Source organism: Canis lupus, chromosome 6 (assembly GCF_011100685.1).
Source record: "Canis lupus familiaris isolate Mischka breed German Shepherd chromosome 6, alternate assembly UU_Cfam_GSD_1.0, whole genome shotgun sequence".
Taxonomy (NCBI): Eukaryota; Metazoa; Chordata; class Mammalia; order Carnivora; family Canidae; genus Canis; species Canis lupus.
The window spans coordinates 38,509,487-38,530,338 of record NC_049227.1 but is presented as its reverse complement, the minus strand read 5'-3'; the positions used below and the strand labels follow the sequence as shown (position 1 = coordinate 38,530,338).

The following is a 20,852-nucleotide window of genomic DNA, read 5'->3' as shown; positions in this document are numbered from 1 at the left end:
TATCTGCCCGTGTCTGGATCTTTTACTCTTAGCCTTTTGCTTTTTGACCTCTGTAGCTATTTTCCATTCTCTCTTTTTTTTTTCCCCTGGGGAGGAATGGGCTCAGCCTGCTTATTATCCAGGATTTGTAGCTCAAATTTCAGTTCTGACACCAACTGACCTTGGGGACATCTGCATGAGGGAGGCCGTTGAAACTCCACCTGCCTCCCTGGATCAGGGGGTCCGCGGGGTGGCTCAAACAAGGGAGGGGATCGACAATAGTAATAGCTGACATTTGAGCAGCTGCCCTGCCGGGCGTGCGGCCAAGTGCTGTGGATAGGTCACTTCTGATCTCCACAATGCTGAGCAGTGGACTCCGTCCCGGTCCTATAGATGAGGAAACAGCTGAGAGGCCCAATAACTTAGCCAACAACCAGACAGCTGGAAGGTGGGTGCAGGTCCAGGAATTTCATGGTGTCAATCCCCCAGATTCCATGCACTCCGACAACTCCTGGTATGAGGTAGGGCTGTCTAAAAAGAGCGCAACAGGCCGTAGACTCAACCTTCAGGGGGACTGGACTCCGCTGGAGATGGCGTCGGGGAGCAGGTCATCAGCCAGGTGCCAGAAAGCTGCTGACTAGCGGGAGCCCAGGCAGAACTTGGTTGTGTCTGGGAGGTCTCCGTGGGATCTGGGGTTGGGTTGCTGGCAGGACTGAGCGAATTAGATGGCTCTTTCTTGAAGAGGTGAGAAAGAAAGCTGTTTCCTCCAGCTTGTCTTCATGGCTCCCATCACTCAGAAATGGGATTTCTCTGCTTGGCTCAGTGTAAGGGGCTGTGGGGGACTTGATCACATAAAGGAAGCCTGCTGCTCTCAGGAGCTTGAGATGAAAGAGAGGTGGGAAGGACACTTGTTAAAACGGTACTGGGAGCTTTGGTACTTGGTGCAAGCTTAGCACAGAGTACTTACTTGCTGGGTGTTTGCTTCCTTGGTCTTTCTGGCCACTGTGCCAGGCCTTAAACCACTTAGAGACCTGTGGAGTGAGCCAGGGGAATCATTTAAAGACTCCACTCTGGCCTCTGAGAAACTCAGAGACCTGGAAAAACTGTTCATGGCACCAGAGGAACATGATTCCGAGGGCCCCGTGGGTCTCAGTCCACCTGTCTCTAGAGGCCCATCCAGAGGTCACCATTCTGGGACAGAGCGGGCGAGAACGTCTTAGGAGTGGTACTTGGCAGTTTAGAAAACGTCTGACGAGAGAAACCAAGACTGCAGAGGTAGTGGAGGTGTCGTGGAAAGGCCTGGCGAGGCTGACGGCTGTTCGTGACCTGGCTGGGCGGGGGACGCCCGGGAAGGGCTCGGCCTCTCTGGCCTGCTTCCTCCCGGCTTCTGGGCCTCGGGGAGCCCCACCCGGATGCTCACCGTTCGCCTGCCCGGGAGGGCAGAGGTGGGACTAGCCCTGCGGAGTGCCCACCCTCCCGGAGCGGCCCCAAGGCACGGCCCAGCCTAACCTCCCCGGGCCGGGGTTGTCTCCCCAGCTAGGGGCGACTCCGCGGGTAGCACCGCCGGGACTGGGGCGGGAGAGCTGGTTCGAAGGGCCAACCTCGCTGGGTGGCCTCGCAGCGCGGAGGGTGGGTTTCCGGAAGCCCCGCCCACCAGCGCTGCCCTTAGCCAATCGGGTGTCTGGGCGGGGCGAGGGGCGGGCTCCAGCGGAACCGATCCATTACGTCCGCTTCTCTCCTCTCCCACGCAGCGCGGTTGCCCGGCAACATCCGAACTGGTCCTCTTCGACGCTCCCCTTTACCCGCTCCGCGGAGCAGCAGTTGCCGGAGGGACCCACCAGCGGGAGCTGGACTCCCTCACAGCCGGCCCTGGGCCTACCACCGAGATGCCGAACCTCCCGCGTTCCTAGAGAGGGCGCGGGCGGGGGCCCCGGCCGGAGCCGCTTCCGGCTTCCAGCTCCCAGCTCGGGTGTCTCGCGGCTGGCGGCTCGGGGGACCACCTGCCGCCGGCGCCCTGGCACCTTCCGAGGTCAGGGCAGGGAGCGGGGGGAGGTAAAGAGTGGGGGAGGTAAAGGGCGGGAAACGTTAGGTGGAGGCTTCGCTGCGTTCACTCCTTCGCTTTTCTTTATTATTTATTTTTTTTTAATTTATGTTAGTCACACAGAGAGAGAGGCAGAGACAGGCAGAGGGAGAAGCAGGCTCCATGCAGGGAGCCCGACGTGGGATTCGATCCCGGGTCTCCAGGATCGCGCCCTGGGCCAAAGGCAGGCGCCAAACCGCTGCGCCACCCAGGGACAGGGATCCCTCCTTCGCTTTTCAAATACAAAATGAATGCCTGCGTTCCAGGTTCTTTGCTAAACGTCTAGGAATACGCGATGCCAGAGCCAGACGGGATCCCTGACCGCAAGGGGTTCCGGCCTAGTGAGGGAGACCGCCGAGCCCGTGAGTGGCACAAACACTGCTCTCAAGTAGTGACAGGTACCGGAAGGAATGGAGCGGGAAGGCAATGGAGCCTGTTAGGAGCGGACTGTCAGAGGACCCCGCTCAAGGCGGGAGCATTAAGCCGGGACTTGGAGAATGACAAGAGGCCATTTTACAAGGATTTGGGGACAACCTTCCAAGCAAGGGGAGCAGAATGAATAAAGACCCTGCCACGAGGAAGAGACTGATGTGCCAGGAGCTAAAATGACACCTCCGGTGGGAGGGAAGGGGGGGAGGTGACCTAGACCACTTGCCAGGGGCTATGGTCTGGGGTTTCTCCTTGGTGTACAGCAGAGGATGGAGAAAGGGAGGTTATGAGAATGCTCCAACTTCCCTCATCCTCATGCTCCTCCGCCAGCCTGTGATGTGTGGCCTGCACCTCTGTCACCTCCTGGAGCACCCCAGTTTTTCTGTTCTCAACTGACAAAGGTTGAGGCTAGTCGTGAAGATTATTACCACAACCCGATAGGCCACTGACCAGAACAATTTGGGCTCAAATCTTCACGGGAAAGTGGAAAAATGCCTGGAAGGCCTAAATTCTGCAGCCTCTCATGCCCATTAGGATGCTCCTGTGGGCATGTCCCTGTGACAGGTTCCTGGCAATGCGTAACTCCCTGGGACAAACAGCTCTTTATTGAGCACTTCCTATGTGTTAAGAGTTCTGGGCTAAGTGCTCTACATGTCTTCCTCATTTATTTAATCCTTTTTTTTTTTTTTTTAAGATTTTATTTGAGAGAGAGAGTACAAGAGCACAGGTGAGGGGGAGAAGAAGAGGGTGAGGGAAAAGCAGACACCTCGCTGAGCAGGGAGCTTGATGTGTAGCTCCATCCCAGGACTCTGAGATCATGATGAGCTGAAGGCTGATGCTTAATCAACTGAGCCACCACCCAGGCACCCCTCATTTATTGAATCCTTATAACAACCCTGAGAGACAGTGGATCACTTAGGATTCAATTCAACTATGAATAACAGAAATCCAAAATAGGATCTTAACCAAGGTGTAAGTGCATTTCTCAAGGTAATATGTGCAGGTGGGCTGGAAATAGGCAGCCTTATGTCAGGACTGGTATGGCAGGCCTATCCTACAAAGTCAACAGACCCCCAGACTCTTCCTAGCCTACTGCTCCACCACCATTAAAGCACCATCCTATGATCCCAAACAAAGAAGATTTAACCACATATGCTGATTTTTAACATTTTAGTTAAATGGGAATGCTATGTACACTTATATATTAAGAAATTTGAAGTTGTAGATGAAAGGGATGATTTCCTAGAAAAACAAAAATACTATCAAAATTTAGTCAGGAAGACATGAAAGTTCTCCATGGGAGAAATTATAAAAAAATATTTTTTTATGTCCTATTCTTTTTTTTTAAAGATTTTATTTATTTACTCATGAGAGACACACACAGAGAGAGAAAGAGAGAGAGAGGCAGTGACACAGGCAGAGGGAGAAGCAGGCTCCATGCAGGGAGCCGGATATGGGACTCAACCCCTGGTCTCCAGGATCATGCCCTGGCAGAAGGCAGCGCTAAACCGCTGAGCCATCCAGGCTGCCCTTATGTTCTATTCTTAATGAAAAACAAAACAAAACAAAACAAAACAAAACCTCATAGGCAGTAATGCTATGAGGTTTACAGCATTACATTGGTTGTAATGGAAGTCTGAAATAACAGTGGCTTAAACATGGTATCTATTTCTCACATCACTGCCTGCATATAAACCTGGAGCTAGTTTGGTGGCTTCACAATCATCAGGAATCCAGTACTTTCTCTCTTACTGCTTTGATACCTCGGTGTTACTCATCTGCATGGTCCCTGCCACAATGTCCAAATTCCTGCTAGCAGCTAGTGAAAAAAGAATAGGAAGCAGGACCCATCCTTTTTCTATGTAAGATACATACATCATGTCTGGTCACATCTCATTGCCTTCAATTCAATTACGTGGCCATACTTAGCTGCAGAGAAGCCTGGGAAAATATGCTCCTTATTCTGAATCGCCATGTGCCCATTGAAAAATTCTTACTGTAGAAGGAGAAAACTGATATTGGGGGAACAGCTGGTAGTCTTTCTGCTGCAAATGGGAATAGATGCTCCTTAATACAGGCAATAGTTATATATCAGAGAAAAACAATGGGCAACTGTAGACCATTAAAAGTATTTTCATTAACCAAGACAGTGATGCCTTCTGTTCTCAATTTTTAACATTGTTTAGAGAGTTCTGGATTAAGAAAAATAATGAGTATAAATCCTGGAAATGAGTATAAGTTTCCCAGAAAGGAAATTTTGACTTTTTCATTATTTACAGATTATAGTTCCTAGTTAGAAAAATAAACTAAAATGCTTTCAGAAAGAAAAGAAAGTGGGTGCCTGGGTGGCTCAGTCAGTTGAACATCTGCTTTCTTTCTGCTCAGGTCATGATCCCAAGGTCCTTGGATGGAGTCCCACGTTGGGCTCCCTGCTCAGCGGGGAGTCTGCTTTTCCCTCCTCCCTACTCGTGCTCTCTCTCTCTCTCAAATATATAAATAAAAATCTTTTTTAAAAAAGTGTTATTGGGTGGTCAATGTAATTGTATACAAGTAATTTGCCCTATACCAGCAGTACCCAGTAAAATATATGGTAAGTGTACCAGCTATTAATTTGTTTCTCAGCCCCCAATACACTTTTTTTTGTCTGGTTTTGTGATATTAGAGCTTGTAGACCTCCTTAGCTCGCCAACTTGATGTTAGCCTTTGCCAATAGAGGGCGATGGAAGAACACTAAGTCTACACCTAGAAGAAGGGACTTTTTTCAGGTTCCTTTTCCCTTGTGCAGTTTTCCACGGGGCGGGTAGAGGGAGGGGAGGGAGCCCAGAAACATTCACTCCAGCAGTCTTCACAGAACAGTTTTGACACAAGCCCTCCAGCAAATTGTTCAAGCAAATGTTGGAAGGTGGGTGTTTGTATAAATGATCTACAAATACAGAAAAAAGGAAACAATATAAATGTCCAAGAGTAAGGAACTTTAAATAAAATATGGCACTTCCATGGTATGGAAACTATGTGGTTTGCAAAACAGATACCTTTTATTTATTCACGGTGCTATGGAAAGCAATCCTTGATAGACTTTTGAATCATCAACAAAACACTTATATAGAAATATTCCAGACTTACATTAGAAATATCCATAGACGTAGGAGTGTAAGAACAGATTAAAACAATGCTCACAAAAAAAAAAAAAAAACAAAAAAAAAAACAATGCTCACTTTTTTTTTTTCAAATGAGTAGTTTTGTTTGTTTGTTTGTTTGTTTTTAATTCATGAGAGACACACGCAGAGGGAGAAGTAGGCTCCATGCAGGGAGCCCGATGTGGGACGATCCCAGGACTGCAGGATCAGGCCCCAAGCCAAAGGCAGACGCTCAACCGCTGAGCCACCCAGGGATCCCCAACAATGCTCACTTTAAAAAAAAAATTTATTTATTTATGATAGTCACAGAGAGAGAGAGAGAGAGAGGCAGAGACACAGGCAGAGGGAGAAGCAGGCTCCATGCACCGGGAGCCCGATGTGGGATTCGATCCCGGGTCTCCAAGATCGCGCCCTGGGCCAAAGGCAGGCGCCAAACCCCTGCGCCACCCAGGGATCCCCAATGCTCACTTCTGAATGGCCTTATTAGAAATATTTTTTACCTCCAGTTTTCTTTGCCTTCAGTTAGTCGATAAATACTGCGCCGGGCACAAATCCAGGTGCTAGGAGTAGGGCAGTGAAAACACTGCCCTCACGGAGCTTATAGTCCAGTATTAGGGGACAAATCTTACACAAGGATGTCAGGTAATGATGGAGAAATAAGGCACAAGCATGACGGGGGTACTGTTTACATAGGGTTAGCGAAAACCAATTGGAGGGAGCGACGTTTGAGCAGATCGAGGGTGTTAGCCTTGTGGGTATAGACAGCTTCATCATTTTCCACAGTTTACTCATTTTTTTTTTTCTCCACTAGGCATGCAATGCTTGCATAATCAAAACAAATCACGAGAGCTCTTGGTTTCAGGAATGGATCCGGAGTCTCAGATCCGCAGGTAGAGAGGCAGAGTGTGGGTGCAGGTACAAATGCCTGGGAAGGAGAACCCACAGCTGCCCAGCCGCAGGGACCCCGCCGTCCCGCAGACGAGGCTGCCGGTGGGAGAGCGGGTGCGCCCCGGGGTCAGGGTATCCGCGGGCCGTGTCCTGCCGCACGACCCCGGCCAGCGCTGAGCTCGGCGGCGTAGAAGGGAGGCTCCGGGACCCTCACTGGACTGCATTTCCCAGGAAGCTCCGCGCCCCGCTAGGAGCCGATAGGGACTTCGGCGAGGGCGGGACCTAGGAGGCTAGAAAGGAGTCTCCCGGGCCCGAGCCGCGCCGGCCTCTGGCCTTCCTCCTTCCACCCATTCGAGACAAGAGCGGGTGGCGGAAGGCAGAGTCCGCTTTCAGCGGATCTCTTCCGGTGGATCGGGCAGTCTAGTCGTGGCTGGGCCAGACGCGGTCTCGGCCCACTCGGCCAACCTCGGCTTGGCCTTTTCGCCTGTCACCCGTCCGGAAGGCGGAGAATTCTGAAAGATCGAAGTCCAGACGCAGAACTCAGCTCGGGGTCACAGGTGTGGATGCGCGGGGAGCCGCTGCCTCCTGATTGGCCAACTCCGGGGATTCTCCTCGTTCATTGGCTATTCCTCGGACTCAGTGGGCAGCGGCCTTCTGGGGCGGGTAGTGCGAGTGCTGGCTGCGGCGCATGCGCCGTGCTGCTTCCCGGCGAGCCCCGCGCGGACTTCCGGCGCAGGGACCTGGTGGCGGAACCAGGAACGCCTGGGCGGCTGTGGGCGGTGTGTATCCCGGGGGCGGGACCGGCGACCCGGGCCGCCGAGCTCTGCTCTCGAGTGCGGGGCTCCGGGCGTCCGCAGACGGCGCCCGGAGACAGAGGCCGGAGGGGGCGCGCGCTGCTGGGAAGCGCCGCGGGTGGGGCGCCTGCGCTCGCCCAGCCCGCCCGCCGCCGCCTCTCAGCCGCGCGCAGGCGAGGCTGCTGGGGTCGGAGCGCGGGGCTCCGGCCAGGTCCGCCGTCCCGCCCGCCGCGTCCTGCCGAGCGACCCTGGTGAGTCCCTGGCCCTCTCCGAGCGGAGCCTTCTCCTCGGTCACTGGAGGATGAGAACGGAGCGCGTACCTTTCGGGGGTGTTGTGAGGCGTGGAAGAATAAAGTAAAGCAGGCGCTTAGCGCGTGTGAGAGAAGGACTGCAAACCAGCCCGGTGCCTCACCCGGGTACCTGTTAACCTGGAGCGCGTCCACCCCGTGGAGTCTCCCAGAGCGGCCAATGAAGAAGCATTGTTAGGCAGAAAAGCAAGCTACAAAATAGTGCGTGCAGGAGGACCTCATTTACGTAAAACACACAAAAACACTTGGTTTTCCCCGTTTCTGTAGATAAATTTTCAGTAAATGGACAGGGAAAAAGTCCAGGAGGTCACATGTCCTACTGTTCACGGGAGGTTGCAACTGCATTTGGAAGGGGGTTTCTATTTTACGTGTTTCTGTATTGTTTAAATTCTCTCACCTTATTAAAATTATAATGCTCTATGTCACTTTTTGTTGGAAAAAAAGAGCAATTAAAGGAAATTTCAAAATACACGCTTTTCAGGACTATTGTAAGGAGTAGCAACGTAGGGTATAAGTATGTCATTCATACCTACCTGTGGATAAATGGCTTAGCTGGTGTCTGTGAGCTCTTTGCTGACACCCCAGGGCCAAGATGTGTTTTGGAATTCCGAAAATTTCAAACTTGAAGAAGCTAATACAGCACACATGGCATATCGAGTGACCCCACCAGCAGAATCTGCAGCAGTTCTCAGTAATCAAATGTATTAATTAAATTTTTTATTGAAGTGTAGTGCACATACAGAAATACACATGGTAAATATATTTCGGTGAATATTTCCAAACAGAAGAAACACATAAAGGTTTTTGCTGTGAAACCTATGAATATGAAATTAAATGAGATAAGTGGAGATCATAAATATGCTCACATCAGTAGGCCAGGGAGTAAATATGCCTATATCAGTAGGCCAGGGAGTAAAAACCTGGGAGTTTTGGATTTCAGAGCTGAGGATAAAGGGCTGTAGCTGGTGTGGGTAAAGAGCTTGTCATAGGAGTGAGGCATTCCGGGAGAGCCTAAAAAGACTTCAGGGCCAGGAAAGGACAGGAGCAGGCTGGCTGGTGTTTGCTCATGTACTGCCCCCCCCGCCACTTTTTGCTCTTTCCCCAGGAATGCGTGTCCAGATGCCCACCCGGCTGCCACAGGGGATCCCTCTGGGAGACTGAAGGACTGGCTCCCAGGCCCGGTGAGGCCAAGCAGTCCTGAGCTTTAGGCCAGGGGAATGGCAGCCCCCCCAGAGTCTCAGGAGGAGGCCCCTGGGGAGGGAGCAGGTCTGCTGATCGTGAAGGTGGAAGATTCTTCCTGGGAGCAGGACTCTGCCCAGCAAGAAGACAGCAGGGATTCTGAGGCCTGCCGCCAGCGCTTTCGGCATTTCTGCTATAGGGACGTGGGTGGGCCCCACGAGGCCTTCAGCCAGCTCTGGGAGCTCTGCTGCCGCTGGCTGCGGCCGGAGCTTCACACCAAGGAGCAGATCCTGGAGCTGCTGGTGCTGGAGCAGTTCCTGAGCGTGCTGCCTGGAGATGTCCAGGACTGGGTGCGGGAGCGGAGTCCGGGGAGTGGCGAGGAGGCCGTCGCCCTGGTGGAGGTCCTGCAGAAGCAGCCAGTGAAAGCCCAGCGGCAGGTGAGGAGCCCCTCCCACACCCGGTGGCACCTGGGTGGCACCTGGCTGAGGAGCGGTGGCCGTCTCAATAGAAACAAGTCCTCCAGGGATGGTGGGATGCAGGGCCACAAGGAGCATCAACAGGAGCACATCATGACAGGTGTTGCCTTTCTGAGCGACCCTGTCCAAGTGACTCTGGTTTCTTTTTGGAAAGGCTTTGGAGGGTGGCAGCAGGACCAAAGTAGGCATGCTCCAGAAAGGCACTTTTAGCGTCACACAGCTTCTGCAAATATTTTTTTATGTTCTGCTGTAGACCAGGCCCTGGGGATACAGTGATATGTGTAATGAGAGCAGCAGAGTGGGTGTGAGAAGGTAGCTGTCCATGGGAACCCTGTTCTCGGTGGGGCATTGGATTCTTGACACTTGGGGAGGTGCTAAGGAGCAGCTGGCGTGTGGAGGTCTGCCCTTGGCATGGAGGTCTGTCCCCACACCCTCTTACTAAGTGGCTCTGTGATTTTGGCCTTTGGGATCTGTTCTGCCTCATGCTTGATCAGGGACTATCCTTGGGCACACGGCACTGCCTGGTGTCACATTCTCCTCGGGATTTTTCTGGGACCCCATGTTCTCCTTCCCCACCCCCCTGCATCCTGAGGGACGTGTCCTGTGTCTCCTTCCCAGGGATTAAGCTCTGTCTCCCCCATCTGGTCTCGGTGCTGATGAGCATGTTGTGGTTCCTGCACAGGAAGTGCCCTCAGAGGAGGTGGAACCTGAGGCTACAGTCCAGGGATCCCAGACCAAGGGGCTTCCCATGAAGGTGGGGGCACGAAGCTGGCCACCTGTACCTTGGGAGCAGCACAGCTCTGGTGGTGAGTAAGCTTGTAGGCCACAATCGCTGGGCGGAGGCCTGGTTCCTTCCTGGGCGTTGCACTGTAGTAGGAAGGCCATGTGTGTTCTAAGAAGCCTAGGAATGTGTGTGTGTGTGTGTGTGTGTGTGCACGCGCACGCCCGCATGTGTGAGGTCTCACTCCTGGCCTGGGCTGGCCTCTGTGAGGCTCTGTTCTTTTCCCTCAGCCCTGCTTCCTGCTCTTAAAGAGGGGAGTGCCAGAGGGCCAACAGATACCTGCTTTGCCTCCAAGGTCCACGTGAGTTACAGTCCACTTGTCCCCTCCAAGGCACTCGGAGCTGTTGAGTCCCACAAATGGACCTTGTCTTTTCATCAAGAAAAGTGCCTTTTCTACCCACCCTGGTCCTGCCTGAACCCATCCTAGTCTCCATCCCAGCCCCCTCTTCCCACCCATGGCTGCCTGGGGGAGTCCAGAGTGGCAGTCCTGAGCCAGGTCATTGTTTTTTTTAACCTCATTCTAGGGACCTGTGACATTTGGAGACATTCCTTTCTATTTCTCCCGTGAAGAATGGGGATCTCTGGACCCTGCCCAGAGGGAACTCTTCTGGGACATAAAGCGAGAGAACTCCCGGAATGTCACCCTGGGTAAGCAGTGGGTGCAGACAGGACCCTTGGGGGTCCCAGTGACAGAGGGTGGGCTCAGGCAGGCCGTACACCGAGTCTTCCTACCCCCTCCTTAGGTGGCTCAGAAGTGGGCTTTCGCTGGGTCTTTTCAAGAGCCCTGGATGATTTTTCTTTGGGTTAATGTTAGTTTGTCTTTGCCCATAAGTGTGTGTTACCATATCATGGGCGCTTGCAACGTGCCAGCACTGTGCTGAGCTCGCAAACGGGCATCTTCTTGTGATTCTCACGACCTGCTGCATAGAAGGGTTGACGCCGTTCACAGACGAGAGATCAAAAACTCAGAGGGGTCAATGGACACTGGAGGGGCTGAGCCAGGACTCTGTCTAGACAGTGGTTGTGAGGAGAGGTGCTGACAGTGAGAACATCTGCTGTCTGTGCGCCGAGGCCTGGGCCCTGCTCTTCGGAGGCCACTCCATGCTAGAGCCTCTCTGAGCACCATTTGGAGATTGTCTCATTTAATCTGCATGACCCAGTGGGAGGGCTAGGATCCTTCCCTGTCCAAATCTGCCCTTGAGTTTAGGGGACAAGAGCTTGTGGGGTGAGAACAGCCACAGAGGCTGAACCCATGTGGGTTCTCGGTTTTGTGTAAGAAATACTGGGAGTTTGGCTACTTTATGAACTACCTGAATGTGTTCCGCTTTGGACTTTGAATAGCCAGGGTTCAGAGGGTGGGACATTGGGTGCCAGTGTGGCCCTGCCATGGGTGTGGGAGGGTTAGGTGTATCATTAGTGCCTGTGGGGCAGGATCAGCCCAGCTGGACCCCTTGCCGCTGCCTCTGAAGTGGTGCTCTGCTGGCATTTTATCACATCCCTATTTTACGGATAAGGAAACTGAGGCTGGGGTGTGTGCAGCCCAGGGCTTTCGGAACCTGAGTCTTTTTTCTGCCTCGCCCCAGCTCTGGTCCCAGAACCCAGTGGAACTGAAGAGGCCGCCCCCTCTCGGCTTGCAGGTTTGGGGCTCAAGAGCCAAGGCCAGCAGGCTGGGCTGGAGGAGACAGTGGCATCTGCAGGCCAGGCCGGCAGCAGCGGCAGTGGCAGTGGGCGCAGGGACGTGACTGTGTCCTGGAGCCCCAAGGAGCAGCCGGAGGCCTGGGAGGGTGAAGCCCGGCCAGGGGCGCCCCTGGCCTGTGCTGCGGGGGCGCGGAGGGGGCGGCCGCCGACCCGCCGGCAACAGCTGCGGGACCTGGCAGCGGAGAAGCCACACAGCTGCGGCCAGTGTGGCAAGCGCTTCCGCTGGGGCTCGGACCTGGCGCGCCACCAGCGCACGCACACGGGCGAAAAGCCGCACAAGTGCCAGGAGTGCGGGAAGAGCTTCCGCAGCTCCTCGGACCTGGTGCGCCACCAGGGCGTGCACACGGGCCAGAAGCCCTTCTCCTGCTCGCAGTGCGGCAAGAGTTTCAGCCGCAGCGCCTACCTGGCCGACCACCAGCGCATCCACACGGGCGAGAAGCCCTTCGGCTGCAGCGAGTGTGGCAAGAGCTTCTCGCTGCGCTCCTACCTGCTGGACCACCGGCGGGTGCACACGGGCGAGCGGCCCTTCGGCTGCGGCGAGTGCGACAAGAGCTTCAAGCAGCGCGCCCACCTTATCGCCCACCAGAGCCTGCACGCCAAGATGGCCCAGCCTGTGGGCTGAGGGGGCTGGCAAGGGCCCTGTGGCCCACGGAGGCGCTAGGCTAGGCTGGGGTCACCTCAGGGCGCCTCGGCCTCTGGCTTCCATCCCAGCTGCCTGCCCGCCTGCACCCGTGCCTGGCACACACTCCAGAGTGGAAAGCCCCAACCACCTCGTGGCCATTCCTCTTCTGGCTTCATGAAGCCCCAGCACATTCCTGGCCCATGGCCTCTGCGTGGGAGGAAGGCTGGGGCACCAGGGTGGGGTGAGGACTCTGGCAGGACTGGGGTCCCCTGCCCCCAGCCTTGCTTCGCTCCTCTGTTCCCTGCCTGCCCTATGGGCTGTCTGTGGGCCTGGCCCTCTGCCCTGCCAAGCTGTGCCTTCCGGTGGGTGTAGAGGACGGGCCTTGACCTGCAGGATGCTGCTGGGCCCTGGGAGGGACAGCCCATCCCTGTGAGGATCTGGGTCCTGGGTGTGGCCACAGGGGCTTTCCGGCCACATCCCCTCCCATTTTCAGGGCATGACCACTTTGCCCCGTCTGGAGACGTGGAAACTGCCTAACTCTGCTCTTAGCTGACTTGCCCCCAAGTTAGTCCCAAAGAGCAGCCCCCTACTGATCTGGTGATGGTGGTGATGGCTCTGGGGACTGGAGTCCGACACCGAAGACCAAGGGCAGGGCTGGCAGAGGCTGGCTGCTCCCTGGGGCTCCTCTCTCCAGAGGTGTGGGGTTTGTGATACTTAACACTAGCACTCTGTCAGCGGTTAGTTGCTGGTTCCTTAAGCACTGCATTCCACCGTGCCCTCTGCATTGCTGGCAGATTGGCATTCCCAGGGACAGACCACAGGCTCTCCCGAGGAGCTCCGCCCTGCTGGTCTCAAAAGGGCAGCAGAGGACTTTGAATAAATATGGAAACTTCCTCTGGGCTGTGCTGTTGTTTATGTGGTTGCTGGGCCAGGGCCCTGGCATCCAGACCTCTCTGCCTCCTGGTTCAGTAGTCCTGGTGGCACTGGTGCTGGGTGGTCACGAGGTGGAGCCACATTCTTGGCTTCCAGGTTGGCTGGGCCCCGAAGGACAGCCGCGAGTCTCAGGACTCTTATCCGCCTGTGTCAGCCAGTGCCTGCCCGGGCTGGGGCAGCCCATACCACCCCAGCAGGGCAGCGGGGAGCTGAGCAGGCCTGCACCAGGCCACCCCCTTTCTCCTTGTTGGTGCCGTGAAGAAACAGGCTTGGGTGTGGGGTGACTGGCTGGGGGCAGTATGCTCTTGCTGTTCACGGAGATCCAGAACTCTAAGCTGGTGCCTGCGCTCAGATCCCTCCGTGGAAGAGGACTGATGGGTCAGCGTGGGCTGTGCCCCATACCCCACACAGCCCTTGACCTCTGACCCCCACCCGGCCGAGGCCCCAGCCTAGAGCAGAACTGGTGGGTGCATGGGCACAGTTTGCCTGGTAGTGGCCTCTGCAGTTTCCCAGGGTGGTGGGGGCAGACTGATACAGAATGTTCTGTCCCTTGGTCTGTGTGCCAGCCCCGCTGGTCCCAGGGCCCTTCCTCAGCCAGCCCCCCATTTAACACTTGCTTCATCCTGAGCTCCCTTCGATGGGTCTCATTTCCGGAATGAAACAGCTGGAGTCCCATTGTGGACAGGTGACTCCAGTTGGGGGTTTCTGCCTCGGAGGCAGCACCCTTCACCGCCCCTCGTACCTGTAAGCACCAGGCTGCAGTGTGGACAGGTGTGGGTGCTGTGCATGAGTGGGTAGGGGATGGGAGCAGGGACTTTTGGTGCTGGTGGCCAGCTCAGAAGGGAGACACTGCTGTATAACTAGATCAGATAGGAGGTGGGCCAGGAGCTAAGAATAGGATTGGGCATAGGCTCTTGGCTCAGGTGGGGGTGTGCCGATGCCAACCAGGAAGTAGCCCGCTGGAGCCAGAACAGGACAGGGGCAGTGGGGCCCAAGACCCAGGCTTCCAGGGAAGGAGCAGAGTCCAGCTCGGCTCATAAACAGAGCTGATAGGACAGGGCTCAGGGAAACGGCAAGTACTGGGACCCGGGGCATTGGTGCCGGGGTCAGGGGTTAAGCTCTGTGCTCAGAGGAAGCCCCCACCCTGCCCCCATGGCCTTCCTGGTGGCTGGGACCCTGCAGGTGGCCTCGCTGTTGGCAGATGCCCGACAGAGTCTGGAAAGAAAGGTAATAGGTGGCCCCGCCCACTCCTGGCTCTCAGGGGAGCCCCTCCGCAGCCCACTCTGTCCTTGCCTCCCCAGGGGAAGTACAGCTTGCAGGGTCCCAGGGTGGCCCTGACTCTCAGCACCCCTGAGGTGTCAGCCTCTACCGTGGCTGTCCTGGAGGCCGTGTTCCGGACCCTGGGTTTCGAGTGCTGCCAGAGGACCGAGGCCTCTGTCCAGGTGGGTCCTCACCTGTCTCCCACCCATCCACCCTCAGCCCGCACCCACCTCGAGCCCCACCCTCAGGCTTCCCTGGACTCAGCCCTGGCCTTTGCTCTTGCCCTAGGGCTTCCTCGGGGAGCTGGCTGGGTTCCGGTCGCAGCTGGACGGCCTCGGGGGCCCTGTGGGCTGTGCTCTAGTGGCTCTGCTGGCCCCCCGTGGGCAGCTGGGGCAGCCCCAGCAGCTGGTCCGGGAGCTGAGCCGCTGTAGGGCCCTGTGGGGCCGCCCCAAGGTTTTCCTGCTGCTCTCAAGTGCTCCTGGGGGTGAGTGGCCCAGGGAGACTGGGGGTGGGATGGCGCGAAGCAGGGTGGGGGCGGCGGGGGCCACCAGCTGCCTCCAGCCCACGTGCTGGTCCCTCCGCAGGTGCCCTGGAGCGCGGAGCCTTCCTCACGGGCCTGAGCCGGCTCTGTGGCCGCTGTCGGCACTGGTCCCTGCTGCAGCTGCTGACGGAGGTGGGGGCCCAGACGGGACATCTGCCCTGGCTCTGCTGTGCTCTCCTGAGTCTGTTCGGCAGATTCCCGTGCCCCCCCCCCCACAACCCACTCAGGATCCCCCAGACCCTCCACACTGCTCCTCAGCTCCGTGCGTTGCCCATGCTGCTCCATCTGTTTGGCCCGCCCTCCTGTTGTCCCGGCCAGCCCCACACATTCCCTTCCAGGCTGCCAGTGATGCCCGTCCTTGGGCTCCCCGAGTCAACACTTGTGCTTCGGCCCACCCTGTTCACACTCACACAGGCAGGGACCGTCCGTCGGACTGCAGGTGAACGGTCCAGCTCTGGTCCGGGCTGGAGGCCCAGAGGTCTCACTGGGCAGTCGGGTAGCCACTGGTGAGCCCGGGTGAAGGGTGGGCCCTGGCTCTGCCCCACAGCTTTCTGCAGCCTGCTGCCCTCCGCAGGGGGAACCTGCCCTGTGAGTCTCCCCAGACAGGCCCCAGCTGCTCTAGGGAGCGCCCCTGCTCTGGGCACACTGATCCCGAGGGTGGCGAGTGGCGTGGTTAATGGCATGGCCACTGGCCACTTCAGGAGTCCATGTCCAGGGAAGCCCATGACATTGAACCTGAGAAGGACACCCCTTCATGCTCTCCCCTTCTTTTGTCTGTCTTCTCCCTGCAATCTGGACCCCAAAGAGACTGGTAGCCATGAGCTAGCCAAGCTGTTCCCTGGATCTGGTGGCCTGTTCCCTCCCCAAACTGCACCTCCATGGAGCAGCCCCCTAGGGGTTCTCTGGTCTCCCCCCAGGTCTTCTACAGGACAACTGAAGAGTCAGAGGCCACCTACTGCCCAGTCTTTCGGAGCTCCTTGCGGGGCACACTGTGCCTGGGGGATGTGGAACCTTGGGAGCCGAAGGTGAGGGGGACAGGGTGGGGTGAACCATGTGACAACAGTTGCAAGTGGGACAAAGGCTCAGGGAGACCTGAGATGGGGGACATGAGGTGCTAGGAGGCTCTCAGACCACTCTGAATGCTCCTTGTCTGTAGCTGGAACCCAGCCCCAGGGCTCAGTATGACCTGTCCGGGACCAGGGCCGCCCTCCTCCTGTCGGTGATCCGCAGCCGGCCCGGGGCCAAGCACGATGTGGAGGCGCTGGGGAGCCTGTGCCAGGCCCTGAACTTCAAGATCACCCTAAGGACAAACCCTACAGCCCAGGTGAGGTGAAGGCCAGAGCTCTGGTGGTGGTCTGGAGGAAGGGCACCCCCCACCGCAGGCTGGAGCGACTCTCGGGGCCTCTTCCCTCACCATCTGGCTTCCATCCTCCCTGCTGCATGCGGCGGGGCTCACGTCCCTGCCTCTGGAAGCCTGCTCTCCCAGAAACACTGGCTGTTGCTCCACTCCTTGGGCCAGGCCCCAGCTGGACCCTCCAGCTTTTCCTGGAAAGGTCTCAGCTTCCTTCCCAGACACCTGTCAGCTGTTTGCTTTCCCCTCGTGCCTTTTCACTTTTTGGAGCATTTTCCCTGCCCTGGCCCAGCTGCCAGAGGCTAGATCCACATGTCACCCCCAATTAGGCCATGCCAGCTCTCCTCTGTGGGCCTGAGGCTGGCAGGCGGTGGGAAGTAGGGTAGGCAGGGACTGGAGAAGCCTCCTTGGAGGGCCCTCAGGCCCTGGGGAGGCAGGAGCCTTGGCCCAGGCCTCAATTTCGTCCCCACCCCAGGCTTTCCAGGAGGAGATGGTGCAGTTCCGAGAGTGCCTAGATGCCCTCAGCGCCCCGGTGAGCTGTGCCCTAGTGGCCCTGATGGCCCACGGGGGGCCCCAGGGGCAGCTGCTGGGGGCTGATGGCCAGGAGGTACAGCCAGAGGCACTGGTGCAGGAGCTGAACCGCTGCAGGGCCTTGTGGGGCTGCCCCAAGATCTTCCTGCTTCAGGCCTGCCGTGGGGGTGAGTGGGGCCCGGGGCCTCCCTCCTGCCTCCTCCTGCCCTAGCTGTACACATGCAGCCCTCAGCCTCCCAGGACTTGCTGTCCACCTTCTCTGGGAAGCCTCATCGTTGGCACTTTACCTGCCCCGTCTCCTAGCCTGTCCTAGAAGTCAAGTCCACCAGCTTGAGCTTTACCCGCAGCACATGCCAATCCATGCTCTGAGTGCTTCCAGCCTGGCAGGCCTGCCCTGGAGCCCTGGGGGCTGGGCTGTGCACACCTGGGAGCACCCCCAGGTATCTGCTGAGCAGTACACATCTGCGTGTCCCCCCCTTCCAGGGCATAGGGATGCCGGCGTGGGGCCCACAGCTCTCTCCTGGTTTCGGCGCTGGCTGCGGGCATCACCGACCACCCCGTCGCACGCCGATGTCCTTGAGATCTACACTGATGCCCAAGGTGGGGTGTGCCTTCCTCTGGAGCCTGGGCTTGGGAGGCCTGGTGGGAGGGCTGTCTGGCGTACTTTTCCAGGGCTCTGACCTGGGGTCCTGCCACTACCTGCATCCTCTTTGCCAAGAGGTTGGGAAGGAAAACCTTCCTACACTGCGAGGGCCTTTGAAAATCGAGGGCTTCTGGCCCTACTTGAGCCTCGAAACAACCCTGGAGGAGGAGGGTAATACAGCTTTTCTAGGGTCACACAGCTGGTAGGGGGCAGAGCTGGATTTGAGTTCTGATTTGCCTCTTCTGCTCTGGGCTCTTTCCACTGACTGCCCGGTGGGCCCCTGAATCAGACTTGGGGGCACCCCTGGGGCTGATAGAGCCCCAGGATGCTGGGTAAATGTCGTGGATCCTTCTTGCAGGCAGCGCCTCCCGGGGCCCCACTGCCGGGAGCTCTGACCAAGCAGACATCCTGATGGTCTATGCAGCTGCCGAGGGTAAGGGGGACGGCTCACCAAGGAAGCCTGCTACCTAGGGCCCTGCATCCTAGCTGGACACGGGGAGGGGCTTTAGGGGCAGCCAGGGCAGGGCAGGGGGGCACGGGGGCAGCAGCCCAGTTGCAGTTCAGCCATCCTCCTTCCACGTTTATCATTTATAATCATAGTAACCACGGGGAGCTCATGGGGGCGGCCTGTGCCGAGCACCGGAATTTTGATGGGGGATCTGCCTCAGGCCCTGCTCAGCGCTTGGCACAGGGGCTTCACGGCGGGCGTGTGCCCTATGCATTCGGACTGTGTACTTCCTAAATAGCCAGCAGGAAGTCATTCTAGACGCAAGAAGTTCCTGCTCTTTGCGCGGCCCCCTTGCCTGACCCCTGGGGTCCTGCCTGCCGGGCCCCCTCCTGCCCCTCCGCCCCCTTTGCACCAAAAAAGAGTCGCTGGGGCCTGGAAGGCAGCCGCAGGGGCCCAAGTCTGACGCTCTGCCCCATCCTCTGGCCTAGGCTGCGTAGCCTATCGTGACGAGAAGGGCTCGGACTTTATCCAGACTCTGGCCGAGGTCCTCAGAGCTGACCCCGGGGGGGACCTCCTGGAGCTGCTGACCGAGGTGGGCTGGGGCTAGGGGCAGGGGCCTGGGGAGAGGGGTGGGTGGGATTCCGCCCTGTGGTGGGCCGGGGCTCTGATCACCTCCCACTCGCCTGTTGGTGGGCCAGACGCACATCACCCTGCGCATCCAGCGCCCCCGCACTGGCCGGGTGACAGCCACAGCAGTTCCCAGGGCACACACTCCCGGGGGAGGAGGAGTGCCCCCCTCCAGGGCCACTCAAGGCTGCAGTCAGGAGCAGTGACCCAGCAGGGGCTGTGGGCCGCAGGCTCTACAGTAAGAGTGGGTGGGGTTCCCTGGTTCCTGCAGGAGGATGTGACTGGCTTGCTTGAATAATTTCATGGCCTGGCAGGGAACTGAACCCCAGAGACTGAGGACAGTGGAGTGTGGCTGGTCGGACTGGGGGGGAACGAACCGGCTGGGCCGCCTCTCCTGCCATTTGAGGGGCACATCTGACAGGAAGGAGCAGGGCGCGCACGGGGAGGGCCGATCACGGCAAGGCAGCACTTGAAATGTTAGGCCTTACCATCCCCGGGGCCCCAGGCTGGGTGCCAAGGGACCCGGGAGTCCTGGGCACAGGCTGGGTGCGGTCCTCGCAGGTCAACCGGCGGGTGTGCGAACTGGACGTGCTGGGTCCCGACTGCCCGGAGCGCCGCAAGGCTTGCCTGGAGATCCGCAGCTCGCTGCGGCGGCCGCTCTGCCTGCAGGCCTGACTGCGCGCGCTGCTCCCCGGGGGGGACGCGGGGTGGGGTGCAAAGGGCGCGGCGCTCCGTCTGGGTGCACTGGCGCTCCTGCGAGGGGCGGAGGGACGGGGGAAGCCCGCACGGGCTGGGCTGGGCTGGACGTCCCGAGAGCGGGCAGCCGGGGCCCACAGCGCCGCCTCTGCTCACGCACCCACTCGCGCCAGCGCCAGGCCGTGGAAATGTGGGAGATGCGCCGCTCAGCGTCGCGTCTGGGGCCACAAGACTGGCCCGAGCACTGCCCACCGAGGGCTGCTGCGATGCGGGGCGGCGGGGGCGGCGGGAGCAGTGGGCAGCCCCTGACCCGGCGCGCCCAGGGCCACGCGGGGGAAGCGCTCGCAGCGGCCCGAGAGAGCAGTGGGGGCCTGTGCGGCTTCACCCGGGCTCGAACTCGCAGCGCAGGTCGGGAGGGCGGTCCTCGCCCCGCCCGCGGGCTCATTTCAGCGCAGGCCCGGCTCGCGGCCCCGCCCACCAGGGCCCGAGGGGCGGAGCTCCTGGCCGGTACGAGCATGCGAGTTGCAGCGCACCACGCAGGCGCCTGCAGCAGCTTTATGAGAGAAGCTGTGGAAACGTCAGTGCTGGGGCCGCGTGGCCTAATGGATAAGGCGTCTGATTCCGGATCAGAAGATTGAGGGTTCGAGTCCCTTCGTGGTCGCTGCAGTGGTCGTTTTTTCCAAACCCTCGGGGCTTTAAATTTTCCCTGCGTCGGGACCCTGCCCCCCGCGGAACCTCAGGAAGCTCGGGCGGTGCGCCCCGCCCCGCGGCACCGGGAAGCTGCCCCGAGTGTCCAGGCTCGGGGCTCCGGAGCCTAGGCCCGGCCTGCACCCCGGAGCCCCCGCGGGCGCGGCGGGGCCAACGCCGGCCGGAGCCCGAAGGCACCCTCAGCAAGTGCAGGAGCCCCTCGGGGACCGGCTGCAGGACAGTGCAGACGACCGGAGCTGTGACAGACCAGGGGGGGGATGGACTGCTGCGGGGGGCGGGGGGAGTTGTCCCATGGGTTCAGGGGATAGGTGCATTTCAAAATATAATAGTTGTGACAAAAAGGTTTTGGAAATAGTGGTGGCGGTTGGATGATTTTGTGCATGTAACTGTTGCCATTGAATACGTACACTTAAAAATGGCTTAATTGGTCTATTTAGCGTTATATATGTATTTTTTAGATATATAACGTTATATATCTATTTTTATCTATTTTTTAAAATAAAAGATATTTTAAAATATCTAAGATTATTTCGATTTCTTGCAATGATAGTGCCCAGGATTGTGTTATCATTTTACCTGGGAAAAGTGTCTTTACCTGCGGAACCGAGTTCTCGCCAAGAGACTCTGGCTAAGCCAGGTGACCTAGGTGATGTGACCGCCGAGGGGAGGCAGCCGGGGCGCACATTTCTGGAAGGTGGGCGCCGGTGACCTGGGGCCCTACAGGGTCCTACTTTATTGTTTTT

General features: G+C 57.9%; 2 protein-coding genes, 2 long non-coding RNA genes and 1 other non-coding gene across 5 annotated transcripts; 3 read left to right on the top strand and 2 right to left on the bottom strand.

Annotated features, from left to right (window-relative positions):
* Nucleotides 1–4: 4 nt before the first annotated feature.
* On the bottom strand, nucleotides 5–1,611 carry LOC111096322. Its single transcript, XR_005360957.1, has 2 exons — nucleotides 947–1,611; nucleotides 5–857 (listed from the first exon to the last, which is right to left on the bottom strand). It is a non-coding gene; the product is annotated as an uncharacterized LOC111096322 (long non-coding RNA).
* Nucleotides 1,612–8,317: 6,706 nt separating this feature from the next.
* Nucleotides 8,318–19,489, bottom strand: LOC119876372. Its single transcript, XR_005360956.1, has 2 exons — nucleotides 19,194–19,489; nucleotides 8,318–9,531 (listed from the first exon to the last, which is right to left on the bottom strand). It is a non-coding gene; the product is annotated as an uncharacterized LOC119876372 (long non-coding RNA).
* Nucleotides 8,808–12,371, top strand: ZNF213 (zinc finger protein 213). Its single transcript, XM_038540622.1, has 5 exons — nucleotides 8,808–9,231; nucleotides 9,953–10,076; nucleotides 10,282–10,352; nucleotides 10,576–10,699; nucleotides 11,635–12,371. The coding sequence occupies exons 1-5, from the start codon at nucleotides 8,833–8,835 to the stop codon at nucleotides 12,369–12,371; spliced, it is 1,455 nt and encodes a 484-aa protein (XP_038396550.1). The 5' UTR covers nucleotides 8,808–8,832.
* Nucleotides 12,414–20,627, top strand: LOC610677 (caspase-14). The gene is made up of 11 exons (XM_038540623.1): nucleotides 12,414–14,531; nucleotides 14,606–14,746; nucleotides 14,853–15,048; nucleotides 15,149–15,237; nucleotides 16,023–16,130; nucleotides 16,262–16,429; nucleotides 16,932–17,154; nucleotides 17,471–17,587; nucleotides 17,989–18,063; nucleotides 18,567–18,670; nucleotides 19,267–20,627. The coding sequence occupies exons 1-11, from the start codon at nucleotides 14,457–14,459 to the stop codon at nucleotides 19,378–19,380; spliced, it is 1,410 nt and encodes a 469-aa protein (XP_038396551.1). The 5' UTR covers nucleotides 12,414–14,456; the 3' UTR covers nucleotides 19,381–20,627.
* TRNAR-CCG lies at nucleotides 19,990–20,062 on the top strand. Its single transcript has one exon. It is a non-coding gene; the product is annotated as a tRNA-Arg (tRNA).
* Nucleotides 20,628–20,852: the final 225 nt, after the last annotated feature.